The 25,608-nt window shown below is 44.4% G+C and overlaps 1 protein-coding gene across 1 annotated transcript in view; it reads right to left on the reverse strand.

Annotated features, from left to right (window-relative positions):
- ARHGAP10 (Rho GTPase activating protein 10) overlaps positions 1-25,608 on the reverse strand; it is a 503,009-nt gene that overhangs the window by 201,781 nt on the left and 275,620 nt on the right. The window contains exon 15 of the mRNA XM_030191662.1: positions 2,834-2,915. Coding sequence (XP_030047522.1) covers positions 2,834-2,915 — 82 coding nt within the window. The remainder of the gene's footprint in view (positions 1-2,833; positions 2,916-25,608) is intronic.

Consider the following 25,608-nt stretch of genomic DNA (forward strand, 5'->3'; position numbering starts at 1 on the left):
CCTATGTATTAAAGGCTTGGGAGAAGACCCAGGATTTTACCTGCTTCCTGAAGTACAGGTAGACTCGAGTTATACATAGACCCTCTGGGAGTAAATTCCAGAGCGTGGGGGCTACTCCTGAGAAGGCTCGCTGGCAAGTATCACATCATAGAATTTCCTTTAGTACATAAGTAGATAAATATTGCCATACTGGGACAGGCCGAAGGTCCATCAAGCCCAGCATCCTGTTTCCAACAGTAGCCAATCCAGATTACAAGCACCTGGCAAGATCCCTAAACAGCACAATACATTTTATGCTTCTTATTCTAGAAATAGGAAGTGGATTTTCCCCAAGTCCATTTTTAAAACGGCTTATGGACTTTTCTTTTAGGAAGCTATCCAAGTCTTTTTAAACTCCGCTAATCTAACTACTTTTACTACATCCTGTGGCAACGAATTCCAGAGTTTAATTACACGCTGAGTGAAGAAATATTTTCTCCAATTTGTTTTAAATTAAGTACTTGGTAGCTTCATTGCGTGCCCCTTAGTCCTAGTATTTTTTGGAAAGAGTAAACAAGCAATTCGTGTCTACCCATTCCACTACACTCATTATTTTATAGACCTCCATCATATCTCCCCTCGGCCATCTTTTATCTAAGCTGAAGAGCTCTAGCTGCTTTAGCCTTTCCTCATAGGGAAGTTGTCCCATCCCCTTTATTATTTTCATCACCCTTCTCTGGACCTTTTCTAATTGCACTATATCTTTTTTGAGATGTGATGACCAGAATTGCACACAGTATTCGAGGTGCGGTCGCACCATGAAGCGATACAAAGGCATTACAACATCATTTGTTTTTCATTCCTTTCCTAATAATACCTAACATTCTTTTCCTGGTCAGTGACTCCTAATGTGGAATCTTGCACTACGTAGCTATAGTTTGGGTTCCTCTTTCCCACATGAATCACTTTGCACTTGCTCACATTAAACATCATTTGCCATTTGGATGCCGTAACATAGTAAATGACGGCAGAAAAAGACCTGCATGGTACATCCAGTCTGCCCAACAAGATATACGTGCTACTTTTTGTGTATACCCTACTTTGATTTGTACCTGTCCTCTTCAGGGCACAGACCGTATAAGTCTGCCCAGCACTATCCCCGCCTCCCGCCACTGGCTCTGCCACCCAATCTCGGCTAAGCTCCTTAGGATCCATTCCTTCTGAACAGGATTCCTTTATGTTTATCCCACACGTGTTTGAATTCTGTTACCGTTTTCATTTCCACCACCTCCCGCGGGAGGCATTCCAAGCATCCACTACTCTCTCCGTGAAAAAATACTTCCTGACATTTTTCTTGAGTCTGCCCCCCTTCAATCTCATTTCATGTCCTCTCGTTCTACCGCCTTCGCACCTCCGGAAAAGGTTCGTTTGCGGATTAATACTTTTCAAATATTTGAACGTCTGTATCTTATCACCCCTGTTTCTCCTTTCTTCCAGAGCATACATGTTCAGGTCATCAAGTCTCTCCTCATACGTCTTGTAACGCAAATCCCTTACTATTCTCGTAGCTTTTCTTTGCACCGCTTCAATTCTTTTTACATCCTTCGCAAGGTACGGCCTCCAAAACTGAACACAATACTCTAGGTGGGGCCTCACCAACGACTTATACAGGGGCATCAACACCTCCTTTCTTCTGCTGGTCACACCTCTCTCTATACAGCCTAACAACCTTCTAGCTACGGCCACCGCCTTGTCACACTCCCAGTCTCATAAAGTCCTCTTGTAATTTTTCACAATCCTCCCGCAATTTAACAACTTTGAATAACTTTGTGTCAACAGCAAATTTAATTACCTCACTAGTTACTCCCATCTCTAGGTCATTTATAAATATGTTAAAAAGCAGCGGTCCCAGCACAGACCCCTGGGGAACCCCACTAACTACCCTTCTCCATTGAGAATACTGACCATTTTACCATGTAGACATGGGGAAAGGTACTACTTATCCCTGGGGTCAGTAGCAAGAAATCTTGCTACTTTTTGGGAGTCTGCCAGGTATTTATGACCTACATTGGCTAATGTTTGGCTATGGGCCCTGACGTTCGGGCCTATCAACAAGAGAAATTGGGTGATTATTGGGAAACCAACAAGAAACGTGGAGCAACTGGCTTTGTTTCGAGAGACTGCCGAGGAAATTCTGAGGGGAGGCATTACTAACTGTGTTAGTAAGAGAAAGAAAATTCTGTCAAATAGGACATTGCAACTGGAGAAGAGCTTAGGCATGCCTTGATGAGGTATAATATGCAGGGAAACAGAACCAGATTATTCCACATACCTTACTTCATCAGAGGGCCAAAAACATCCATCATTTTATAAGCATAGGCTATTTGCTTTCAGTGTAAATCAGACTAAATGTTGGATCGATTAGTGAAATGAAAGAGGAGGCCTGGACATATATTAGCAATGCATGATGCAACGAGCCCTAGAGTGACCTCTGATATAGGGACAAGACAATATTTCAGCATTCCTATTACATCCTCTATTAGGCAGAAACCAGGGACCTGAGGGTCCATTGTGAATTTTTGAACAAAGCATTCTTACCAAAGATTATGAAAGAGCAATTATCATACTTAAATGCACCCATAACCGAGAGGGAAATGATACTTGAGAAAGTGAAGGCAGCTCACACAGCAGTTAAGTGTCATTTTGTACAGACTATATCAAAGACTCGTGAGAATTCTATACAAATATATAAATACACACAAAAGTAGTTTACAAATAAGTACAAACATTAAAACCATTCTCCAAGATCATTCTCAGCACCCGCTGGAACAGTACAGATACATGGGATGCTAACCTCAAATATTGCTTCAAAGCACTAGTGATGGTCTTCACTTCCCACTCTACTGAGCCTTCCAGGTCCGTGTCTTCTGTTTTATCTACGGGGAGTGAAAGACCAAGACAGGAATTAGAAAACATAGTGCTACCAGTTTATCCAGCAGGCCGAAGACATTACATTTGACAGCAAAGTCAGTTATGAAACACAAGATTCTCAGAAGCTAAGGGCCTGATATTCAGCCAGTGTCCATCAGCATTTTGCTGACTGCAGCCGGCGATAAACCCGGAAATACAAAGCCGGCCCATGTCCAGGTACCAGCAGTGAATTTCCGGGTTTCCAGAGCCGGCTAACATGTGGAGGGGCATTTTCGAAAGAAACGTCTAAGTTGGAATTTGCACATCCGGAGGCGGGAAAAAGGCCATTTTCGAAAAAAGATGGATGTCCATCTTTGTGTTCGAAAATACCTTGGACGTCCTTGGATTTGGACGTCTTTGATTTTTGCCCATTTTCAATACCAAAAATGTCCAAGTCTAAAACGTCCAAATTCAAGCCATTTGGACGTGGGAGGAGCCAGCATTTGTAGTACACTGGTCCCCCTGACATGCCAGGACAGCAATCGACACCCTAGGGGGCACTGCAGTGGACTTCATAAAATGCTCCCAGGTACACAGCTCCATTACCTTGTGTGTTGAGTCCCCCAAAACCCACTACCCCCAACTGTACACCACTACCATAGTCCTTACGGGTGAAGGGGGGCACCTATATGTGGGTACAGAGGGTTTCTGGTGGGTTTTGGAGGGCTCGCTGTTTCCTCCCCAAATGTAACAGTTAGGGGGGGTATGGGCCTGGGTCCACCTGTCTGAAGTGCACTGCACCTACTACAAAACTACTCCAGGGACCTGCATACGCTGTCATGGACCTGAGTATGACATCTGAGGCTGGCAAGTAATATTTTTAATCATGTTTTTTGAGGGTGGGAGGGGGTTAGTGACCACTGGGGGAGTAATGGAAGGTCATCCCTGATTCTCTCCAGTGGTCATCTGGTCATTTCGGGCACCTTTTTGTGCCTTATTCATAATAAAAACAGGTCCGGGTGAAAACGTCCAAGTTTTAGTCATGGATGTCTTTGCTCTTTTCCATTATGGCTCAAAGACGTCCAAGTCTTAGGAACGCCCAAGTCCCGCCTCAAACACGCCTCCGATACGCCCCCTTGAAATTTGGACGTCCTTGCGATGGACTTCTGACAAAGACGTCCAAAATCGGGTTTCAATTATACCGATTTGGACGGCTCTGTGAGAAGGACGACCAAGTGACGATTTATGTCACTTTTTGGATGTCCATGTCTTTCGAAAATGAGCCTGATAGTCGGTTAAGTGCGATATTGAACACTTAGGGCTCCTTTTACTAAGCAGCGGTACCGCTCGTTAAACAGGAAGTGCCGCCGGACTACCGCAGCAACCCGGCAGTACTTCCCACCCCTAACGTGCTGTCATTTCCGGCGCTACATAAAACATTTATTTTTGTGGCACCGGAGTTTACCCGGCGGTAATTGGGCAGTGCTGCTCACTACCCAGTTACCACCAGGTTAGTGCAGGAGCCCTTACCGTCACCTCAGTGGGTGGCGGTAAAAGCCCCCTCCCCTTGAAATGGCCACGAGGCAAGTGCTTTACTTGCCATGCGGCCATTTCCTATAGAAAAACGAGACTGCCCTTTTCCCAGCTGCGGAAAAATTGGGCCTCGGCGAGCATGAAAAAACACGCACCGACGCCAGTGCAGGCCCCCTTTTGCTGCAGCTTGGTAAAAGGGGCCCTTAACCTGCTATGGCTTACTGGATAAATATAGTACTGACTTTTATGCAGTCCTATTTATGCGGTTAATCTGGCCAGTTAAGTGCTGAATATCGGCACTTAACTGGCCAAGTGATGACTCCACCCCGAAATGCCCCCACAATAACTGTTTTCACTTCGATGCTAACTGGTTATTTTCAGCGGCAATAACTGCTTAAGTGCAACTGAAACTTTGTGAATAGCCTCGAAAAAGCGATTTAAGTGGCCAGGAGCCATTTCTGGCCAGTTAAATCACTTTGAATATTGAAACCTATATTGATAATGCCGCCAGGTACTGCTTTTTAAGCAGGCCGCAGGCACCTTTAGGAGAGTGAATAATCTAAGATCTCTGTTTACTTTAACATTTCCCCCTGGTGATAAAAGTCACTTTTGTAAATTATTTTATTTATTTGTTGCATTTGTATCCCACATTTTCCCACCTATTTGCAGGCTCAATGTGGCTTACAATTTCGGTCATGGCTTTCGCCATAACAGAGAAACAGATACAATTGGTGTTGCATGGCAAGCATGGATAGCATAATAAAATTCAACAGTTAGGTAAGAAAAGAAAACTTTAAATTGGTATTACATAGAAAACTTGGATGACATAGAGGGGCATAATTGAACGAAAACGTCTATCTCCATGGGCGTTTATCTCCGAGAACGGGTCCGTGAAGGGGCGGACCGAACCGTATTTTCGAAAAAAATAGACGTCCATGTTAATTTGTGAGCTGGGCGTTTTTGTTTTTCAGTGATAATGGAAAATGAAAGCGCCCAGCTCAAAAACGAATAAATCCAAGGCATTTGTTCGTGGGAGGGGCCAGGAGTCGTAGTGCACTGGACCCCTCACATGCCAGGACACCAACCGGGCACCCTAGGGGGCACTTTTACAAAAAAAAAAAAAAACAGGTAAAAGAGCTCCCAGGTGCATAGCACCCTTCCCTTGTGTGTTGAGCCCCCCCAAATCCCCCTCAAAACCCACTGCCCACAAGTCTACACCATTACTATAGCCCTAAGGGGTGAAGGGGGGCACCTACATGTGGGTACAGTGGGTTTGGGGGGGTTGGACGACTAATAAGCATTAAGCAGCACAATTGTAACAGGTAGGGGGGATGGGCCTGGGTCCACCTGCCTGAAGTCCACTGCACCCCCTAACAACTCCTCCAGTGACCTGCATACTGCTGCCAGGGAGCTGGGTATGACATTTGAGGGTGAAAATAAAAAGTTGTGAAACATCATTTTTTTGTGGTGGGAGGGGGTTAGTGACCACTGGGGGAGTCAGGGGAGGTCATCCCCGATTCCCTCCAGTGGTCATCTGGTCATTTAGGGCACTTTTTGGGGCTTTATTCGTGAAAAAACAGGGTCCAGGAAAAGTGTCCTAAATTCTAGCTAAAAACGCATACTTTTTTCCCATTATCGGTGAAATGCGCCCATCTTTGTTCGGCAGATAACCACGCCCCAGTTCCGCCTTCGCCACACCTCTGACACGCCCCATCAACTTTGTCCGCATCCGCGACGGAGTGCAGTTGAAAACGTCCAAAAATCGGCTTTCGATTATACCGCTTTATTCGTTTTTGTGAGATAAACGTCCATCTCCCGATTTAGGTCAGAACTTGGGCGTTTTTCTCATTCGATTATAAGCAGGATAATAAGATTAAACAATCAGGTAAAAAAGAGAAAGCATTTAGAATATCAAGTAAGTGGTGATGCGTTATAGTGCTTATTATAGACTAGGAAAAAAATGCCCATTTCTGAGCGGAATGAAACGGGCGCTAGCAAGGGGCCCCCTCCCTCCGTCCCTCGAAGCTACTTGCCTTGTTCGCTGTGGGCCGTTTCGGCCGTCGAGCGTCATAGCTCCACCCTCGACGTCATGACGTTTTGACGCGAGGGCGGTGCAGACACTCCAGGGCACACCGGATATCTCGGGCGCCTCAACTTCCGTGGAGGCTTCAGAACGTTGGGGTTGCCTTTTATATATATAGATCATTGTGATATGCCTTATTAAAAAGATAAGTCTTCAGTGATTTACAAAAGTTTGTTAGGTTGAGAACTGTTTTCAGGTCAAACGGCAATGCGTTCCACAGCTGCGAACTCATGTATGAGAAGCTGGACGCATGTATTAGTCTGTATTTTAGTCCTTTACGACTGGGGAAGTGAAGATTAAGGAATGTGCGTGCTGATCTTTTAGCATTCCTGGGTGGTAGGTCGATAAGGTCTAACATGTAAGCCGGGGAATCTCCGTGAATAATTTTATGAACCAAAGTACATACTTTGAACCTGATATGTTCTTTAAGAGGAAGCCAGTGTAATTTTTGTCTTAGGGGTTTGGCACTTTCGTATCTTGTTTTTCCAAATATAAGTCTGGCTGCAGTGTTTTGTGCTGTCTGAAGTTTCTTGATTTCTTCTTTACAGCCAGCAAAAAGTGCATTACAGTAGTCTAAATGCCTTAGTACCATTGATTGTACCAAATTTTGAAAAATGCCCCTTGGAAAGAAAGGTTTAACTCTTTTGAGTTTCCACATTGAGTGGAACATCTTCCTTGTTGTATTCTTCACATGATTTTCAAATGTGAGATTTCGATCGACGGTAATTCCAAGAATTTTCAGGTTGTCTGAATTAGTGCTTCTTCGGGGCATACTCAACCAGATGTTTTTTTTCAAGATATCCGCAATGAATATGCATGAGATATTTGCATACCAAGGAAGCAGTGCATGCAAATGTACCTCATGCATATTCATTGTGGATATCCTGAAAACCTGACTGGCTGGGTATGACCTGAGGACTGGGTTGAGGAGCAGTATCTCTCTATATAAAACGCACCTCCAACGTTCGAATGAAGCCTCACTTACCAACATTCCAAAAGTGAAGGGGGTGAGATCGCTTTGTGTCTGCCCCGCCCACGCGTCAAACTTGACGTCGAGGGCGGAGCACTGACACTGAATGAATGGCATCTCCAAGGGAGATGGCGGAACAGTTGCCACGTGACGAAACGCATCACAAAACCAACCAACCAAAACCAAATGCATTGGAATAAGGGAGGAGACTGACCGCAAACAAACACATTCAGAGCTGCAGGGTGACGTCAGAAGAAGGCGGAACACAGAGAAGGGAAGGCTAGACGTCGGGAGTGCCGCCTCCTTCCCTGACGCTGTGCTGCCGGAACCGCCACGGAGGTAAATTTAAAAAGAAAAAAAAAAACAAAAAGAGATGCTGGGGGGAGAGAAGAGGGTGGGCAGTAAAGTTGAACAATGGGAGCGGGAGGGCAGGGGAGAAATGACAGCATGGATGCGAAGGGGGGGGGCATGGATGAGAAGGGGGGGGGAGAAGAGGCCGGGCCAGGCTGGGACATGGGAGAGAGAGAAGCATGGATGCGAGGGGGGGACATGGAAGGGAGAGAGGGGAATTGCTGGAAAAGGATAAATGGAGGGGGCAGGGGACAGAGGAGCATGGATGGGCATGGATTGGGAGAGCAGGGCTCAGGGAGAGAGGGGAATTGCTGGAAAGGGATGAATGGAGGGGGCAGGGGACATAGGAGCATGGATGGGCATGGATTGGGAGGGCAGGCCTCAGGGAGAGAGGGGAATTGCTGGAAAGGGATGAATGGAGGGGACAGATGGGCATGGATGGATATGGATTGCAGGGCAGGGCTCAGGGAGAGAGGGGAATTGCTGGATAGGGATGAATGGAGGGGGCAGGTGACAGAGGAGCATGGATGAGCATGGATTGGGATGGCAGGGCTCAGGGAGAGAGGGGAATTGCTGGAAAGGGATGAATGGAGGGGGTAGGGGACATAGGAGCATGGATGGGCATGGATTGGGAGGGCAGGCCTCAGGGAGAGAGGGGAATTGCTGGATAGGGATGAATGGAGGGGACAGATGGGCATGGATGGATATGGATTGCAGGGCAGGGCTCAGGGAGAGAGGGGAATTGCTGGATAGGGATGAATGGAGGGGACAGATGGGCATGGATGGATATGGATTGCAGGGCAGGGCTCAGGGAGAGAGGGGAATTGCTGGATAGGGATGAATGGAGGGGGCAGGTGACAAAGGAGCATGGATGGGCATGGATTGGGAGGGCAGGGCTCAGGGACAGAGAGGAATTGCTGGATAGGGATGAATGGAGGGGACAGATGGGCATGGATGGATATGGATTGCAGGACAGGGCTCAGGGAGAGAGGGGAATTGCTGGATAGGGATGAATGGAGGGGGCAGGTGACAGAGTAGCATGGATGGGCATGGATTGGGAGGGCAGGGCAGGGAGAGAGGGGAATTGCTGGAAAAGGATGAATAGAGGGGGCAGGGGACAGATGGGCATGGATTGGGAGGGCAGGGCTCACACTCTCTCTCTCATATACAATGTCTTTCTGACTCACACTCTCACACACTCTGTCTCACACTGTATCACATTCACTCTCTATGTGCCACACAGTCACTCACACACTCGCTTGGTCTCATACAGTCACTCTCACAGAGAATCTGTGTCTCACACACACTCTCTCTCTCGCACGCACACACACACACACACACACACACACACACACTCTCTCTCACACTGTGTCTCACATACACACTTGCACACACTCTCATTCTCACAGACACACTCTCTCACAAACACACTCACACCCAGACTCACTCTCTCTCACACACACACACACTCACTTACACTTTCACTCTGTCTCTCACACAGTCACTTTCACATACACTCTCCCAAACATACACACTCCGAGGAAAACCTTGCTAGCACCTGTTTCATTTGTGTCAGAAACGGGCCTTTTTTACTAGTTATAAATAATAGATCCTCTGGGGTGCAACGTAGTTGGATTTATTTGAAAGAGCCCATTTTACATAGAACATTGGAATCGGAATTCAGACATCCAGGTTGGGATGTGTTTAATTCTGGATGTAAGGGCTGCCTGCAGCGCTTCCACACGGAGGTGAGAGGCGCTGTCAGGTCAGTGCAGGGGGCCCAATACAGAGGGGGACGAGAGCAGCGGCAGGGATGGTGGGGGTGGAGGTTGGTTTGCGCGATGTTCGTTTCCAGGCGGCGGCGGCCGACAGTCCGACTCCGTTTCCCTCTCTGTTCCGCCCTCTGACGTCATGATGTCTTGACGCGAGGGCGGGACAGAGAGGGAAGTCTATACTGCACATTTGCAGGTGAGTCGGTCACTTGCCATTTATATGTTTGATATGCAGGTACTTTCTTTGTCCCTAGTGAGTTCACAGTCTAAGTTGTTCATGTACCTGGGGCAATGGAGGATTAAGTGGCTTTTTTTTTAACTTAAAAATTTATATTCTGCCCAATCCCAAGGTCCTTTGGCAGATCACAAAAACACACCCCCATAATGAATAAATCAACAAATTCAATAACTAACAAACAATGACCAATTTCTGACTTTCATAAGTTCCATCTCCACAGTTCATTCTTCCACCAACCCATACACTTTCATAAAAAGAAAGGTTTTCAATTCTTTTTTTAAACTCATTATGGTCCTGATCCTTCTTCATACACTCAAAGTCAGTTTATTTGAGAGCATAGGGCCCGCAACATAAAAAAAAACTGAATTCCTGAATTCCTCCAATTTTACCACACAAAATGAGGGAATGCTCAGTAGATTTTGATCTGCCAATCGTAATGACCGCGTTGGTTGATATATATGAAGTCTAGATGCTAACACTTCAGAGACTTGACCTGTTATTATTTTAAAGACTATACAAATGATCTTATATTGGATTCTGTATCCGTGAGAAGCCAGTGCAGAGCCTTCAAAACAGGCGTAATATATTGATCCACACCACGTGGAACCCTTGCTACTGCATTCTGGGCTACTTGTAAAGCTTTCATAGAGTTTCTGTGAATCCCTATAAGCAGCCCATTGCAATAATTAAGGCATAGTGAAATTAAACTTTGTACCAATGTCCTAAAATTATAAGGCTTAAGTAATGGCGTTAAACGCCGAACCAGTCTCAATTTATAGAACAACTCTTTAATAATCTTGTGTATCTGATCTCTCATTGATAGAATAGAATCTACAAGAATCTACAAGTTGTAAGAAACATGATCATGTGTCACCTATTTTGAAAGAACTTCATTGGTTGCCGGTGAAAGCACGGATGGAATTTAAAGTGGCCATAAGATTTTTTTCAGGTGATTGCCAGGGAGACAGAGAGAGGGAGGGAGGGAGGCGCGAGGGTCTGGAACTCGGAGAAGAGGGGGGGCGTGGAACTCGGAGGGGAGGAGGGGTGTCCTGGAACTCGAAGGGGAGGGGGGCAGGGGATGCTGGAACTCGAGGGGAGGGGGGCGGTCCTGGAACTCGAGCGGAAGGGGGGGGCGGTCCTGGAACTTGAGGGGGAGGGGGGTGGTCCTTGAACTCGAAGGGGAGGAGGGCAGGGGGTCCTGCAACTCGAAGAGGAGGGGTGCCTGGAACTCGGAGGAGACGGAGGGAGGGAGGGATGAAGGGGGGCATGGAACTCGGAGGGGAGGGGGGCTGGAACTCGGAGAGAGGGAGAGAGGGAGGTAGGGAGGGGGGCATGGAACCTTGCTAGTGCCCATTTCATTTCTCTACGAAACGGGCCTCTTTTACTAGTTACTATATAATCTACTAGGATACAAGCTGAAAATCTAAAACAATTAGAAATCTTCCTCCAAAAACTACGCCCCTTGGCAACTGTTTTATATCACCAGCCCAGTGAAATCCATGAATTTTCAAGTTACCTTAATCTTAAACTGGGAGCCTGTGTCAAGTTGCCCTCCCCCCCCCCCCCAGTGTTGGTGGGATTTGGTAGCAAAAATACCCCTGGATTCTATATATCGCGCCAAGATTTCCATGTGGAAATCAAAGCGTATTCGGTAACAATGCACATAACCTAATTGGTTAACAAGTCAATCGGCGCTGATAATTGCCTATTAATAAGCAATTATTGACACTAATTGACACATTAGAATATATGCCCAGAATTGTCTAAGCATATTCTATAACATGCTGCACGTAAATTCTAAGTTGCATAATTGAAAAGGGGGCATGGTTGTGGGTGTGGAATGGGTGTTTCTAGAATCTATGCGCGTTGTTATATAACCGGTTCGTGCCTAATTAAGGTGTTGGCATTTTCACCAGGTTTTATTTGACATAACTTTCTGCGAATAAATTTAGTCGCACGGTCTGGCGCTCGCCATATTCGATGAATCACATGGAAATGTAAGCTTATTCTATAAAGTACGCCTAAATTAAGGCGCATTTTATAGAACGTACTTAGGCGAATATAGAATCTATTCCATAATGTTTAATGCTTTTCCTGCAACCAGTAAAATGAAGGACCAGTTCTCAATTCCTGTTCAATAATGCAACTAGTTCTCTAATTCCTATTAGTTTATCTCAGGGTGTGCACACAATGCAGGCAGAGAACTGAGGAAGGGCAAAGAATGATAGAGGATAAGCAGAGCTTAAGATGTATAATTTAATACCACTCAAGCCTGCTCTAAATTTGAGAGATATACAATGTTTCTGAAAATGAATTAGCAAGCTTTATTGAAAACTAGTAAAAAAGCCCCGTTTCTGATGCAAATGAAACGGGGGCTAGCAATGTTTTCTTTTGTGTGCATGTGGGAGTGTGTGTGTCCCTGCCCTCTGGCCTCTCTCCCCTCCCCCCTCTGAGTCCTTCACTGTTACAGAGCCAGCGATTTGATTTCGTGCTCTGCTGTTTTCCTTCACTGACTGTGTTACAGAGAGGGCGGGGCAGACACTCATAGGGAAACCGGATATCTCGCCCCCTTCACACTTCCGGCTGGAGGCTTCATAGAACGTTGGTGTTGCTTTTTATATAGAGAGATTCTGCTGAACAGATTAAAATATCAATTTGGGGGGATTTTAGTGTTGCACAAGAAATGAGGAAAGCAAAAGAACGGAAGTAGCCAAACCAATGAACCAGGATGAAAAAACAGCTCCGTTTATTCACAATAAAAACAGGTACATAAACAGTCTTTCAGTGCTCAGTTGGTAATTGTGGTTATTTTCTGTCTCAGAGAGATATAGTATTTGGTGATACAGCAAGTTTTCTTTAGTGCTTCTTCCAAGGACCCCTGATGAATGCAATTTAAAGCCGAAACACTGCAGTGTTGGGTTTCCTTCATTTTGAGTACTCTCTGTGCGCCATTCTAGCAAAATACTTGGGGCCCTGTTTACTAAGCAGCGTTACAGGCGTGTTGACATTTTTAACGCGCGTTAACCATGTACGTGCCAACAATATCCCTATAGGCGCCTACATGGTTAGTGCGTGCGCTGTGTAGGCACGCTAAAAGCACTAACGCACCTTGGTTTGGATATATTCCTCTGAAAGACTACAGTGTAGTACATTTAAAACAAATAGGAGAAAAATTTTCTTCACCCAACGCGTAATTAAACTCTGGAATTCGTTGCCAGAGAACGTGGTGAAGGCGGTTAGCTTGGCAGAGTTTAAAAAGGGTTTGAACGGTTTCCTAAAGGACAAGTCCATAGACCGCTGCTAAATGGACTTGGAAAATTCCACAATTTCAGGAATAATATGTATAGAATGTTTGTACATTTGGGAAGCTGCCAGGTGCCCTTGACCTAGATTGGCCGCTGTCGGGGACAGGATGCTGGGCTTGACGGGCCTTTGGTCTTTTCCCAGTATGGCATTACTTATGAACGTATGACTGTTTTTGTACCTGTTTTTATTGTGAATACACCCTGGCTCGTTGATTTGGCTCCTTCCATTCTTTTGCTCTCCTAATCTGATCAACAGGAGAACTGTGTTCCTTTTTTTTGATTGGCACAAGAAATGAGAATAAAGTTAACAGAGAGGAGGTTTTTCACCTATGGTCACTAAAGAACTTCCTTTTCCCCAAACTGATACCATTAGGGTGGATGTACGTTTCTTGTGACATCTAAGGTCTTTTCCTACAAGATATCATAATAGGTGGACTTGAGTTGCTCACTTGAAGTGATATGTAAATTGTATTAGCGTGTGAACATTGCTGCCATTTTCTAAGTGAGTAAGAGGATAAGCCACGACAGTGGCATCAAGAGATGAGAAAAAGTAAAGAGACTAATATGACCAGAGGACCTCCATCATATGGTATCAGGCCATGTTTCAGTTTTGCATACAGCAGCACCAACATATAACAGAAACAGATCGATTTTGCCGTAGAAAGGGATACCGGAGAACATTTTCAGGACAATATGCATGTTTATGGCAATATAAAATACATTTTTACTGCATTAATACAGTAGAATGGAGTCAGCATTTATCTTTTAAGGGAAAAGTATGTGACTATGACCCTAAAAGAGTTGGGTTCTTATTAAAGCAGTGTTTCTCAAGTCCGGTCTTGGAGTACCCTTGCCAGTCAGGTTGTCAAGATATCCATAATGAATATGAAAGAGATTTGCACATAATGGAGGCAGTGCATGCAAATCAAGTTCATACATATTCATTGTGGATATCCTGAAAACCTAACTGGCATGGGGTGCTCCAGGACTGGACTTGGGAAACACCGTATTAAAGTATCCCCAGAATAATCCTAAACAGGGCTAAAACTATGGTCTCAATAAGTATACTTTGGAAGAAAGGGAGGAGAGGGGAGATACGATAGAAACATTTAAATACCTATGCAGCATAAATGTACAGGAGGCAATTCTCTTTCAACTGAAAGGAAGCTCTGGAACGAGGAGACACAGGATGAAGATGAAAGGGGATAGACTCAGAAGTAGCCTGAGGAAATATTTCTTCATGGAAAAACTGGTGAATTCGTGGAACGGCCTCCCGGTGGAAGTGGTGGAGAAGAAAACAGTACTGTATCTGAATTTAAGAGAGCTTGGGACAAGTACATAGGATCTCCAAAAGAGTGAAAGGGAAAGTAGATGGCATGGATGGGCAGACTGGATAGGCCATATGATCTTTATCTACCTACATTTTTCTACGTTTAGGCAGTTATTGTAAAAGCCTTATAGGCAACAAAAGTACATCCACATTTATGTTGCATCCATGCAGAAATTGCCATTTTAGAAATGCTGCAATTTCGGCAGCCATTTTTAGAATACGCCGGCACTGCCCGTGGCACAGAAGAGCAAAACGGAGATGGAGTAGTGGCACAAGGCAGGGAAGAGTGGGATTCTTTGCTGCCACCATAGCCGCAGAGGCCACTACACCACCAGGGGGGCCTTCAAGGATCAAGGTGGGTCTTGGGAGGGCTGTAGTGTGCAGTGGTAGTGACCAGTGGAGCGTAGCATACGGGTAAACATGGCAGTTTCTGGCACCCCTCAAATGTTGGTGCCTCACTGCTATGCATACCCTGCTTACCGCGTTCCACCGGCCCTGGTCAAGCTGATCCTGTTCGGAGGCTGGGAGGGAGAGAGGGAGGAATGGGTGGAGGCTCTTCCCTGTTCAGGGAAGAGCACTAGGGGACACCGCTCTATGTTTCATTTTCAGTCAAAAATGCACTGGCATTTTTGGCTGAAACCGAAACATGGCCGAATACTAATTTGGGGCTGGTTTTGTGGCGAAGCCGACATTCAATCAGCCTCTAGGACTAAGGCAGCCTGTCTTCACACTGCTGCTGTCAGCAACTCACAGTTTACAAGACTGTGGAAGCGATTCTAGACCAAGGAAAGGAGGGATAGTTACAGGACCGTTGTGGGGGTGGGAGGAACTTAATCATTGGACCAGGTAAGGCACTGATGGTTACGTGAGAAGCTGGGGATTCTGCCACCTTTTATCGCCGACGCCCTGAGCCAGTGCTCCCAGGTCCAGTGATTAAGCCGCCCTTAGGTATACGTTTACATTTGTTAGATTCTTGATGTACCCTCTTTCTGTACTACAACCAACGCAGAATTTCCATTTGAACATAAAAGGTATTTAAGGCTACACACATTTTAGAAAAGGTGGCATATTAGTACAGTTTAACAAGTTTAGGGCCCTTTTTACTAAGCAGCGGTAAGCCCAATGCAGGCTTACCACTCTCTAAATAGGAAGTACTGCTGGGCAACCGCAGCAGACCAGCGGTACTTCCCACTCCTAGCGTGCCGCATTATCTGGCGCCAGGGGCGTAGCCACGGGTGGGCCTGGGTGGGCCCAGGCCCACCCACTTTTGCCCAAGGCCCACCCAGGAATGGTGCACTTGATGTCCCTAATACTGCATCCGTAGCTGGCTCGCTCCTTCCCCTCCGCTCCCACTCCCGTCCGTCGAATCCTTCAGTTCTGTTTTTATTTTTTTTGTCCTTCTGCTGCCGCGGTGCTTCTATCTTAAAAGTATTGGTGTGCGCTGCCTGTCAGCGATTCACACACGCGGGCCGGCTTCGGGGTTCGCTCTTCCGCATCCCGCCCTCTCCGATGCAACTTCCTGTTAGGGCGGGATGCCGACGCACGCTGCAGAGGGAACCCCGTTTTTGATAGTCACTGCTGCGCACGCCAGTACTAGTCTTGGAAGTACCGCGACGGAGGCAGGGAGGAAGAGAGCTGAAGTGCCGGACTCGTGGGACTTGGTGGGAGCATAGGGAAAGGAGCAACTAGCAGGGAGGAAAAAGACCTTCCGGGAGGGGGGGGGGTCTGGAGGGAAGGGAGAGAAGAACGCTTATAGGACCAAACCTCTGAATATGCACAAAAGCAAGGTCAATCCACAACAGCAAAAACATGAAAGGGAGAAAAGTATAAGTTTGAATTGGACAAAGTTTCCAGTTTTTCATCTCAAAGGCCATCTTTTGAGGCTTTAGCTAATGGTAAGGGTCACACAATGGAGTATGGCAGGTATTAATATTAGCAGACTGGGTCCTACCTCCCGGAATAAGTACACATAAAGGGGTAGATTCAGAAAATGGCATAAAATCAGGGTTGAAAAAAACCCGCTTAATCGTTATTCTATAAGCTGCTCCTAAAGTTTGGTGTGGTTTATAGAATAACGCTTAAGCATTATAGTCACATGTAAATTTAGGTGCGACCATTTGGGTGCAAGGGTGAGAGAGAAGAGGAAAAGAGGGAACAATGTTGAACATGAGGGTGGAGGAGGGGGAAGAAGGAGGGAGATGTAGGATCCATGGGTAGAAGACAGTGAGGGAGAAATGCTGGAATGTGGGGGGGAGGGAAGAGGGGAGAAATGCTGGCCCCTGGGGGAAGGGGCAAGAGGAAAGAGAGAAAGGACAGGAAGATGCTAGGAGGGGATAGAGGATGGAGGGAAGAGACAGAGGGAGCAGATGCTGGGCTAGAAGGGTTGGAAGGAGGCAGACACTGGGATGGTGGAACCATGTGGAAGGCCAAGGGGGGTGGTAAGGAAATGAACGAGAGGATGATAGTGATTACGGGGAGTAGATTGAAGATGGAAGGCTGGAGAAGGAGTGAGATGGGGAATAGGAGAGCTAGTGGGTGAAAGAAGGAGATGGGAATCTGATAGGTATCTGAAAAGTAAAAGGATTAGAAGATGAAATTAGAGTGGACAAAGAGCAGGAAAGAAAAAAAATAGGAAAGAGCTAAAATGAAACAAACATCAATATGTCAGTGTAGTGAGGGAATGGAATGAGAGTGGAGAAAAGACAAATGAATAGCAGCTGCTTGAAGGAGAATTAACAGAAAGACAGGAAAGTGGAAAAGAGAAATTTGAACCAACATAATGGAAAAATAAAATGACCAGACAACAAAGGTAGAAAACACATTTTATTTTGAATTTATTAACTGAATTTTGTTAGCTTTAGAAATGTGCTTAGCGGATATCATTTTATTGTGTTCAGTAGAAAAAAGAAATACATTTCTGATTTTATTTCTCCACTGTAACATGCCAAGGTTCTGAGTTCAATTTTTGTCTACATATTTTTATTTCTAATTTGTGATCCCTTGTTCTGTATTTGGTGAGAAGAGTCTGGGCCCTAGCATGTCTAACACTAGTCCTGACCCTTGCTGTAGCTGGTGGGGATCCCCAACCTACATCAGCTGAGGACCTCCTGTAAAAGCAGCCAAAACTCCCTTCTACTAAGCTTGGCAGATGGCAGCAACATCCTTGAGCCACCGATAACTAAGCATGCATGGGGTGCCAGCATCGGTGACTCAAGGCATTGTTGCTACTGCTGCCTGCCAAGCTTGGTAAAAGGGATTTCTGGCTGTGTTCGGAGGAAGTTTTCAGCTGACAGAGCTTGGGGATCTTTATGAGCCAAAATATATTTTGAATTGGGAAGTGCCGGGGGAGATGTGGAGAGTGTGGGGAGGAAGGGGGCAGGGACAGAGAGAAAATTTTGTGCCCACCCACTTTGGGCTCAGGCCCACCCAAAATTGGCCGTCTGGCTACGCCACTGTCTGGCGCTACAAAAATATATTTTTTGTAGTGCCAGAGTGTTCCCGACAGTAATCAGGCAGTACTGCGTGTTGCCCAGTTACCACCGGGTTAGTGCGGGAGCCCTTACCACCACCTCAATGGGTGGCGGTAAGGGCTTCCCCCAGAAATGGCTGCACGGCAAGTGCTTTACTTGCCGCACGGCCATTTCCTGCCGGAAAGAGAGACTTCCCTTTTACCCGTTGTGGTAAAAAGGGGCCTCGGCGTACGTGAAAAACACGCGCCAACGCCAGCGCAGGCCCCCTTTTGCCACAGCTTGGTAAAGGGGGCCGTTAGTGAAGTGTAGTAGTCTGGAAGTAGAACATATTGTTTCTTTCCTTCAGAGAAAACAAACTAGTAACACAACAGTGAGAAATAAAATTTTTTCATAAAATGCTAGCTGCGAATCAGATAGCAGGTTTTTTTGGGGGGACAAGGGAGTATGGGATTTCCTCTCCTCAAATAAAATCATCCTGAACACTGAGCCATCAGCTTACTGCCCTTTAAAAAACAGAACATAGGAAAGTTATTTGGTAACCCGAGAATCACGTAAGTATTAAAGTAATTTATTCAAGACTTCTTGCAAATGTCTCTCTTTGAAAGTATTTCCACGTTTCTTGATTAAAGCGATTGACAGCATGCAGCTATAGACAAGGATGGTAATGGACACCCACTACATTTTGATCCGTTCCAACAATCCATGCCCCTGCTGGTTACTGTGCTTGTTAAGCAAGCCTAAGAGACCTTTGCTAAATCAAATTAGGTGTCCTGATTAAAGGTATAGTCCTTAAATAACTCTGCTCCAAAACCATGCCAACCAATTATCTCTGTAACAGAATATTCCCTCTCTCATTAAATTCAAAGACTGCATTTAATTCAAAGACTTAGAACCCACCACATTCAACAAATGATGTAGAGTGCAAGGTATAATAATAATATATTCATAACAAAAAAACAGCACAATCTACCCCGAATAATAACCCCCATGACTCTTCCCCATCCCCTAACCATCAAACCCAACAATGAATATGTTACTGCATATTAGCTTAAGTTATCCTATTATAAGAATATTGTATTGTAAGAATAACATTTTTGAATATTTTAATAATCTTGGACATATGCTCTAATACTTGATGTTATACATTTCAGAATTTGGCTATTTATAAGCTCACATTAGGAATTCCCCTGAGACAGCTGTTAGTTGGCCATGTCAGAACCTTTTGAAATCATGAACATTTTCCTTTTGCGATTAACTGTCTACTTATATGAGTGGAAAAATGGAGAAATTAGGTCTTGCCTGCTGATTATTTTCATTTCGTGCAATGAACCAGTCCGAAACTTGTGGGTTTTGTGCCAATTGACTGATGGATGGAGATTTTAGTAAAATGCGTGTGCTTCTCCCAATAAAGGTACCATGTAGCATGAGCTCATTAGCACTTTGAATGATAAAGCAATGACCACCCTTATAGTTAATTTTCATACCAACAGTAAACATCATAACTCCGGAAAAATTCCACAGGCTGAAAAAGGGGAGCAAGAGGGAGTGGAATTGGAGTCCTCCAAATATTCCCCAACAAGTCTTATAAGATTTTTACTCAGAGAGGAAGTTTAGATGTAGATGAATCCATGTCCCATGACATGGACAGTCCAGGACCTAAAAATCATAATCTCTAATATACCTGGGAGGGAATCTGGACTACTAAAGTGAGATTAAAGGAAACAAAATTAGCAGGTAAATCCTCATTTTTCATTCCTTAGCATCCTCAATAGTCCATCATTAGCATCCACACAGTCCAGAACCTATGGGAAGTATTCCGCAGCCTAGTACAATCAAAGTCATCTAGACTACTGCAATGCCATTTATGCCGGATGCAAAGAACAAATCATCAAGAAGTTTCAAACCGCTCAAAATACAGCAGCCAGACTCATGTTTGGGAAAGCGAAATATGAAAGCGCCAAACCCCTAAGAGAAAAACTACACTGGCTCCCACTAAAAGAACGAATTAAGTTCAAAGTTTGCACCCTGGTCCACAGGGTCTATAGACTTGCCTATTAGGAACGCAAAAAGATCATCACGCACATTCCTCAATCTCCACTATCTTACTACTACTACTACTTAACATTTCTAGAGCGCTACTAGGGTTACGCAGCGCTGTACAATTTAACAAAGAGAGACAGTCCCTGCTCAAAGAGCTTACAATCTAATAGACAAGTGAACGGTCGGTCCGATAGGGGCAGTCAAATTGGGGCAGTCTGGATTCACTGAACGGTAAGGGTTAGGTGCCGAACGCAGCATTGAAGAGGTGGGCTTTAAGCAAAGACTTGAAGACGGGCAGGGAGGGGGCTTGGCGTAAGGGTTCAGGAAGGTTGTTCCAAGCATAGGGTGAGGCGAGGCAGAATGAGCGGAGCCTGGAGTTGGCGGTGGTGGAGAAGGGTACTGAGAGGAGGGATTTATCCTGTGAACGGAGGTTACGGGCGGGAACGTAAGGGGAAATGAGGGTAGAGAGGTAGTGAGGGGCAGCAGACTGAGTGCATTTGTAGGTAAGAAGGAGAAGCTTGAATTGAATGCGGTATCCGATCGGAAGCCAGTGAAGTGACCTGAGGAGAGGGGTGATATGAGTATATCGGTTCTGGCGGAATATGAGACGTGCAGCAGAGTTCTGAACAGACTGAAGGGGGGATAGATGGCTAAGTGGGAGGCCGGTGAGGCTAAAATACAAATCCACATACGCGACCAGTTTCTCATACATCTGCACACAGCTATGGAACGCACTACTGAAGGCCATAAAAACAACGCAAGACCTAACCATCTTCCGAAGGCTACTGAAAACAGATCTTTTCAAGAAGGCATACCATAAACATCCATCTTAAATACTAAATAATAACATTATACACGATCTATACAAAACCGAACTTTTATCACATGACTGCTTAACCTCTTTGCTATTAACGATCAAGAACCTTCTTGCAATACCATAATGTATTCTTCTTTACCATGTATGTATGCACATGGTATATATATATACCATGATCTGTTCCATATATACTATGTTCCATGTATGTTACCATGTATGTATGCACCTTAACGCAATACCATTTGTAATTCTGTTACCCGGAAATGGCAACCGCAATTACGGCAAATATAAGCCACATTGAGCCTGCAAATTGGTGGGAAAATGTGGGATTCAGGCAAGATGGCAGATTAGGAGTGGACGCGTTCGAGCGAGTTCCTGACTTCCTGAGGCGATTTGTTGCTGGCGAGATAACCCTACCCCGGATATGGGGAAAAGGAAGGGGAAATCCAGGGATGTGTCCTCCTCGATACCTGGAAAGATTCTCACTCCTCGACAACTCACCTTGGAGCAAGTCGGTCTCCTCCCGCAGGCTGTGCAATTACTCTCTTCGGATCGACCCGCTGAGGTTTCGGTGGGTCACAGCGATGGAGCGGTCTCATTGAGCCCGCCAGAAAATACAGCGCCTCCGCAACCCGGAAGTAGTATTCTTGCCGAGGCAGGTACGGTTGTTCCCAAAGAGGAGAGAAACAACTTGTCCCAAGGAGGTGCCTCGACTATTTCTACCCCTATAGCAGGAAAATCGACCTGGAGGGTTACTGCTACTTCGACCCCCATGCTTTCGGGGTCTACATCCGTAGAGCGAGCGGAGATTTCAAGACCAGTTGTGGTGACCCTGGATTCCCTATGGGACGCGATTCAGGGGATGAATTCCCTACTCACTAAGGTAACTAATTCCTTTTCTATAGAAATTACCGATTTGAAACAATCACAACAAAATATAATGGAAAAAATACAGGGTCAAGAGAATCAAATTGGAAGCTTAAAGGTGGAACTTTCTAATCTACAGTCGTTTGCGGGAGAAGTCTCTAAAGAGAGAGAAATACTGAGAAGAAAACTTGCATTTTTTGATAACCAGGGGAGGAAAAATAACTTACGTTTTACAAATTTTCCTAAAGCACCCCTGACTTTACCTATAGATATGGTTCGTAAATACTTTCTGGAAATATTAAAAATTCCAACTGAAGCTTTTCCTCCTATTAATAAACTTCAATATCTAACTGGGATTAAGAGATCAACCCAACAGGCTGCTCAGAATCCGCTTGGAAACCTGACGGACTTTTTGGAGAATTCATTAGACACTGTGACAGAGAGAACAACCCTTTTGGTTTCATTTGCGATGGAACTTGATAGAAATAATGTTTTCAAACTGTATTTTAAACATTTAAATGAAAAATTTCTTGGGGAACAAGTTCATATTTATCCAGATTTAAATAAAGAGACTCAATTGCGGAGACGAGAATTTATGAGGCTTAGGCCTAGAGTAGTGGCTTTAGGTGCTTTATTTGTGTTAAAATTTCCATGTCGCTGCATTGTATCTCTTGATTCAGTAACTTACATGTTTTTTGATCCCCTTAAAATGAAACTTTTCATTAGCTCTAGAGAGAATAGTGGCACTCAAACCTGAATGTTCAATAGGCTTATCGCTGATATCCGGCTGTGAGAATATTGCGTGCTACCACTCTTAGGACATTATTTGTTATATATATTCCTTTAAAAAAAAAAATTTTTCCTTGTATCTTGCCTTGACTTCATATTGTGGTCTAAAAGAATGTGATTTATTTCCTCAAATTGTGAATTTACTTTATGATATTTGCTTTTTCTGACACTTTAGTTGTAACGACTGAATGTAACATAAAAGTTAATAAAAAAAAAAAAAAAAGGAAAATGTGGGATACAAATGCTACAAATAAATAAAAATAATAAATAAATAAATGTGGATGGGTAGTCTAAGGGACCCTTTTACTAAGCTGCGTAACGAAACCATCAAACAATTTAAATACAAGCTAATTTAAACAGACCACGGGCATGAATTGGCAGCCAATGAAGAGAAATAAGAGCTGCAGAAGCACTATCTGATCTTTTGAGTCTCAAGTTTAGCTGCTGTATCCTGCAAAATCTGTAACTTTGATATTTCCAGTCATTTGAAAGCCAGTTGAATTTTTTAATGCTTCTTTGAAGAGGTGAGTTTGTTCCTAGAATAGCTTTAATTCCGTGTTACCCCTCTGACTTCTAATAGTCATTGTGGCCCTTTTTAACTTGTTTCTCAAATCCACTATGGATTGCTTGTCAGGGGGATTCAGAAGCTCTGTTTTTGATCATGAGCTTTTGCCCTACAAATTTAGGGCCCCTTTTACTAAGCCGTGTAGGCTTCTATGCGTGCCCAACGTGTGCCAAAATGGAGTTACTGCATAGCTCTTGTGGTAATTTCATTTTTGGCGCACGTTCGATACGCGCGTATGAAAAATATTTATTATTTTCGGGCACGCATACCAGACGTGTGCCAAGTGGCATTTGGCGTGAGTAGGTCATTACCGCCCGGTTACCACATGAGACCTTACCTCCAAGTCAATGAGTGGAGGTAAGGTCTCGGGACCAAAATGGACGTGGGGCAAAATAAAAGTTGGTGCGCATCCATTTTGGGCCTGAGACCTTATGTCTGGTCTCAGTAGATATGGTACTTTTGTTTTAAGGTGCCTGTCCTGCCAAGACTCTCAAAGGAATATCTTTTTTAGAAAATGGCTCTTTTGATGAAGGTAAAATTTTAGTTTAGTTTACATTCTTTTTGTTCTATTACTTTTATTTTTACTTTTGTTTTCATTTTTAATATGATGGTTTTCCTGTTTGTTGTAGGGCAATGATTTCTTGCCACAATTCAGCATATATTTTATACAGCTGATGTGCCCCTGAAGGAGACTGTCAGGCTGAAACATGCTGGGCTTGTAATAACTGTATATATACATTTTCCGATCACTGGATTTTCTGGTGTGGCAGATCTCTCCACTTTTAACCTTCTCTGATTATTCTTGCAGTTTGATTATACCTCTTGTTTATTGTATACAACAGGAGGAGGAGAATCTAAGAGTTGGAGTTTAAAAAGGGCTCTCATTCCCCTCTTCCATCTTTCTGATTTATTCTGTTGGAAGGAGTTAAGACAGAATTGGAATTAGTTCTATTGAAGGTCCTGAGAGAGTAAGAATAAAAGACCGATAAGCAAGGACCTCCTTAATCAAATATCCTGGTGTCATTCAACTTCCAAGAGAAGATAATTGTCTGCTGGTGCCACAACAATTTGTATGTCTAGAATGTATGCTATCTTCCTCTTAAGAGTAGTAGAACAAACTATCAAGAATAAATAATGATACATCTTCAAGCATTTAGCATGGCTCAGGAATGAAGTAAAATTAAAATATTACAGCAACAGCGAAGAGAGAATGCATCTGGATATTTAGGAAGAGGAAACTTGAAAGAAAGATGGACTAACTCAATGACTGCATGACTGAAGATAAGTTAACGTCTAAAATGTGGAGAAAAGTGATCTAAAATTGATACGGAATAAGTGCAATCAGGAGCAACAGTGATCCTGAACCAGCCACTCAAGAGCTATCCAGAAACTGATGCCTTCAAGATGAACCAACTGATGATCACACAAAGAGAAACCACCTCTCGTGATGTTCATAGTATGAAGCAATACTGCAAACACTGCCTTCTCTACTAAGAGAGAGTGGCATTACTATTCTGTTGCTGTCCAACCAAGTGAGACAGGAAGAGAACCGGTGAAGAATCAGATCCAAGGAACAGAATTACGAACTTACCTAAGGCCACAAATAGTAACTGAAGGATAAAAACATGGAGCTTCTAATTCTTAGCCATCAGCGCTAACTAATAGACTACCCTTCTGGTACCATTTCAAGATAAGGAAGAAGAAATTGTCCCTCATATAAGGAACTGTAGAGGTCCTCCAAAAGATAATGAATCCCCAAGAAGGAGGACCTAGAAGTTTGGCATGCCAGGAACTTGTAGTTGAAAGAAGTGGGGGGGGGGGGGGGGGGGGGGGGGGGGGTAAACCCCCCCTGCCACAATATACCCAGTGTATTACAGCACTTGATTATGCCATACCTGTCAACGTGAATGTGCAGTGCTCAGGACTCCAATACAGGAAAACCTCTGCTATTATTCAAAACTTGCTGAGTCATGCTTCCTCTAAAGAAAGAACTTGTGAATCTTGCTAAAGTAATGTGGGCAATGAGAAGGGGCTTTTGGTCATGTCAACTCCCAGACTGCCTGGAGCCCAGAAATGAAGTCAAAGACATTCCTGTGGTTTCTTAAGCCAATCACCTTCTGTGATGTTATCAGATCAGACATTGCTGACAACATTGCTGTTAACAAAAAAATATAAAATGGCATCTGCTGTGCATGGGATTAGACCCTCTACAAGTAGTATACACATCTTAGGAGAAAGAGCTCAGTAAAGCTAATTGGGAGGTGTTCGTTTAAATATCCAGAGTGCTTTGTTTTACATTCATATTTATCCTACCACATCTTGTGGTGATTAATGGTTTATTCCTACAAAATCAGAATGACTTGGAGAGAAGTCTTTCCAGTAGCTCAGCAGGAGAATGCTATGACTAAGAAACAGGCTTTCATTTTAGGAAGTAGAAGACCAGGACTCCTGCAATCCTAAAACTAAATCCCACTAATAGGGACTATGGGGGAGTGGGTCAGTTTTCCCGATAATGGAAGGGAAATTTGTGAGGGGGGAGGGGAGACAGTGGTTTTGTTGACCCTTGTACTATATTGGTTGTGATTTATA

Source organism: Microcaecilia unicolor, chromosome 2 (genome assembly GCF_901765095.1).
Source record: "Microcaecilia unicolor chromosome 2, aMicUni1.1, whole genome shotgun sequence".
Classification (NCBI taxonomy): Eukaryota; Metazoa; Chordata; class Amphibia; order Gymnophiona; family Siphonopidae; genus Microcaecilia; species Microcaecilia unicolor.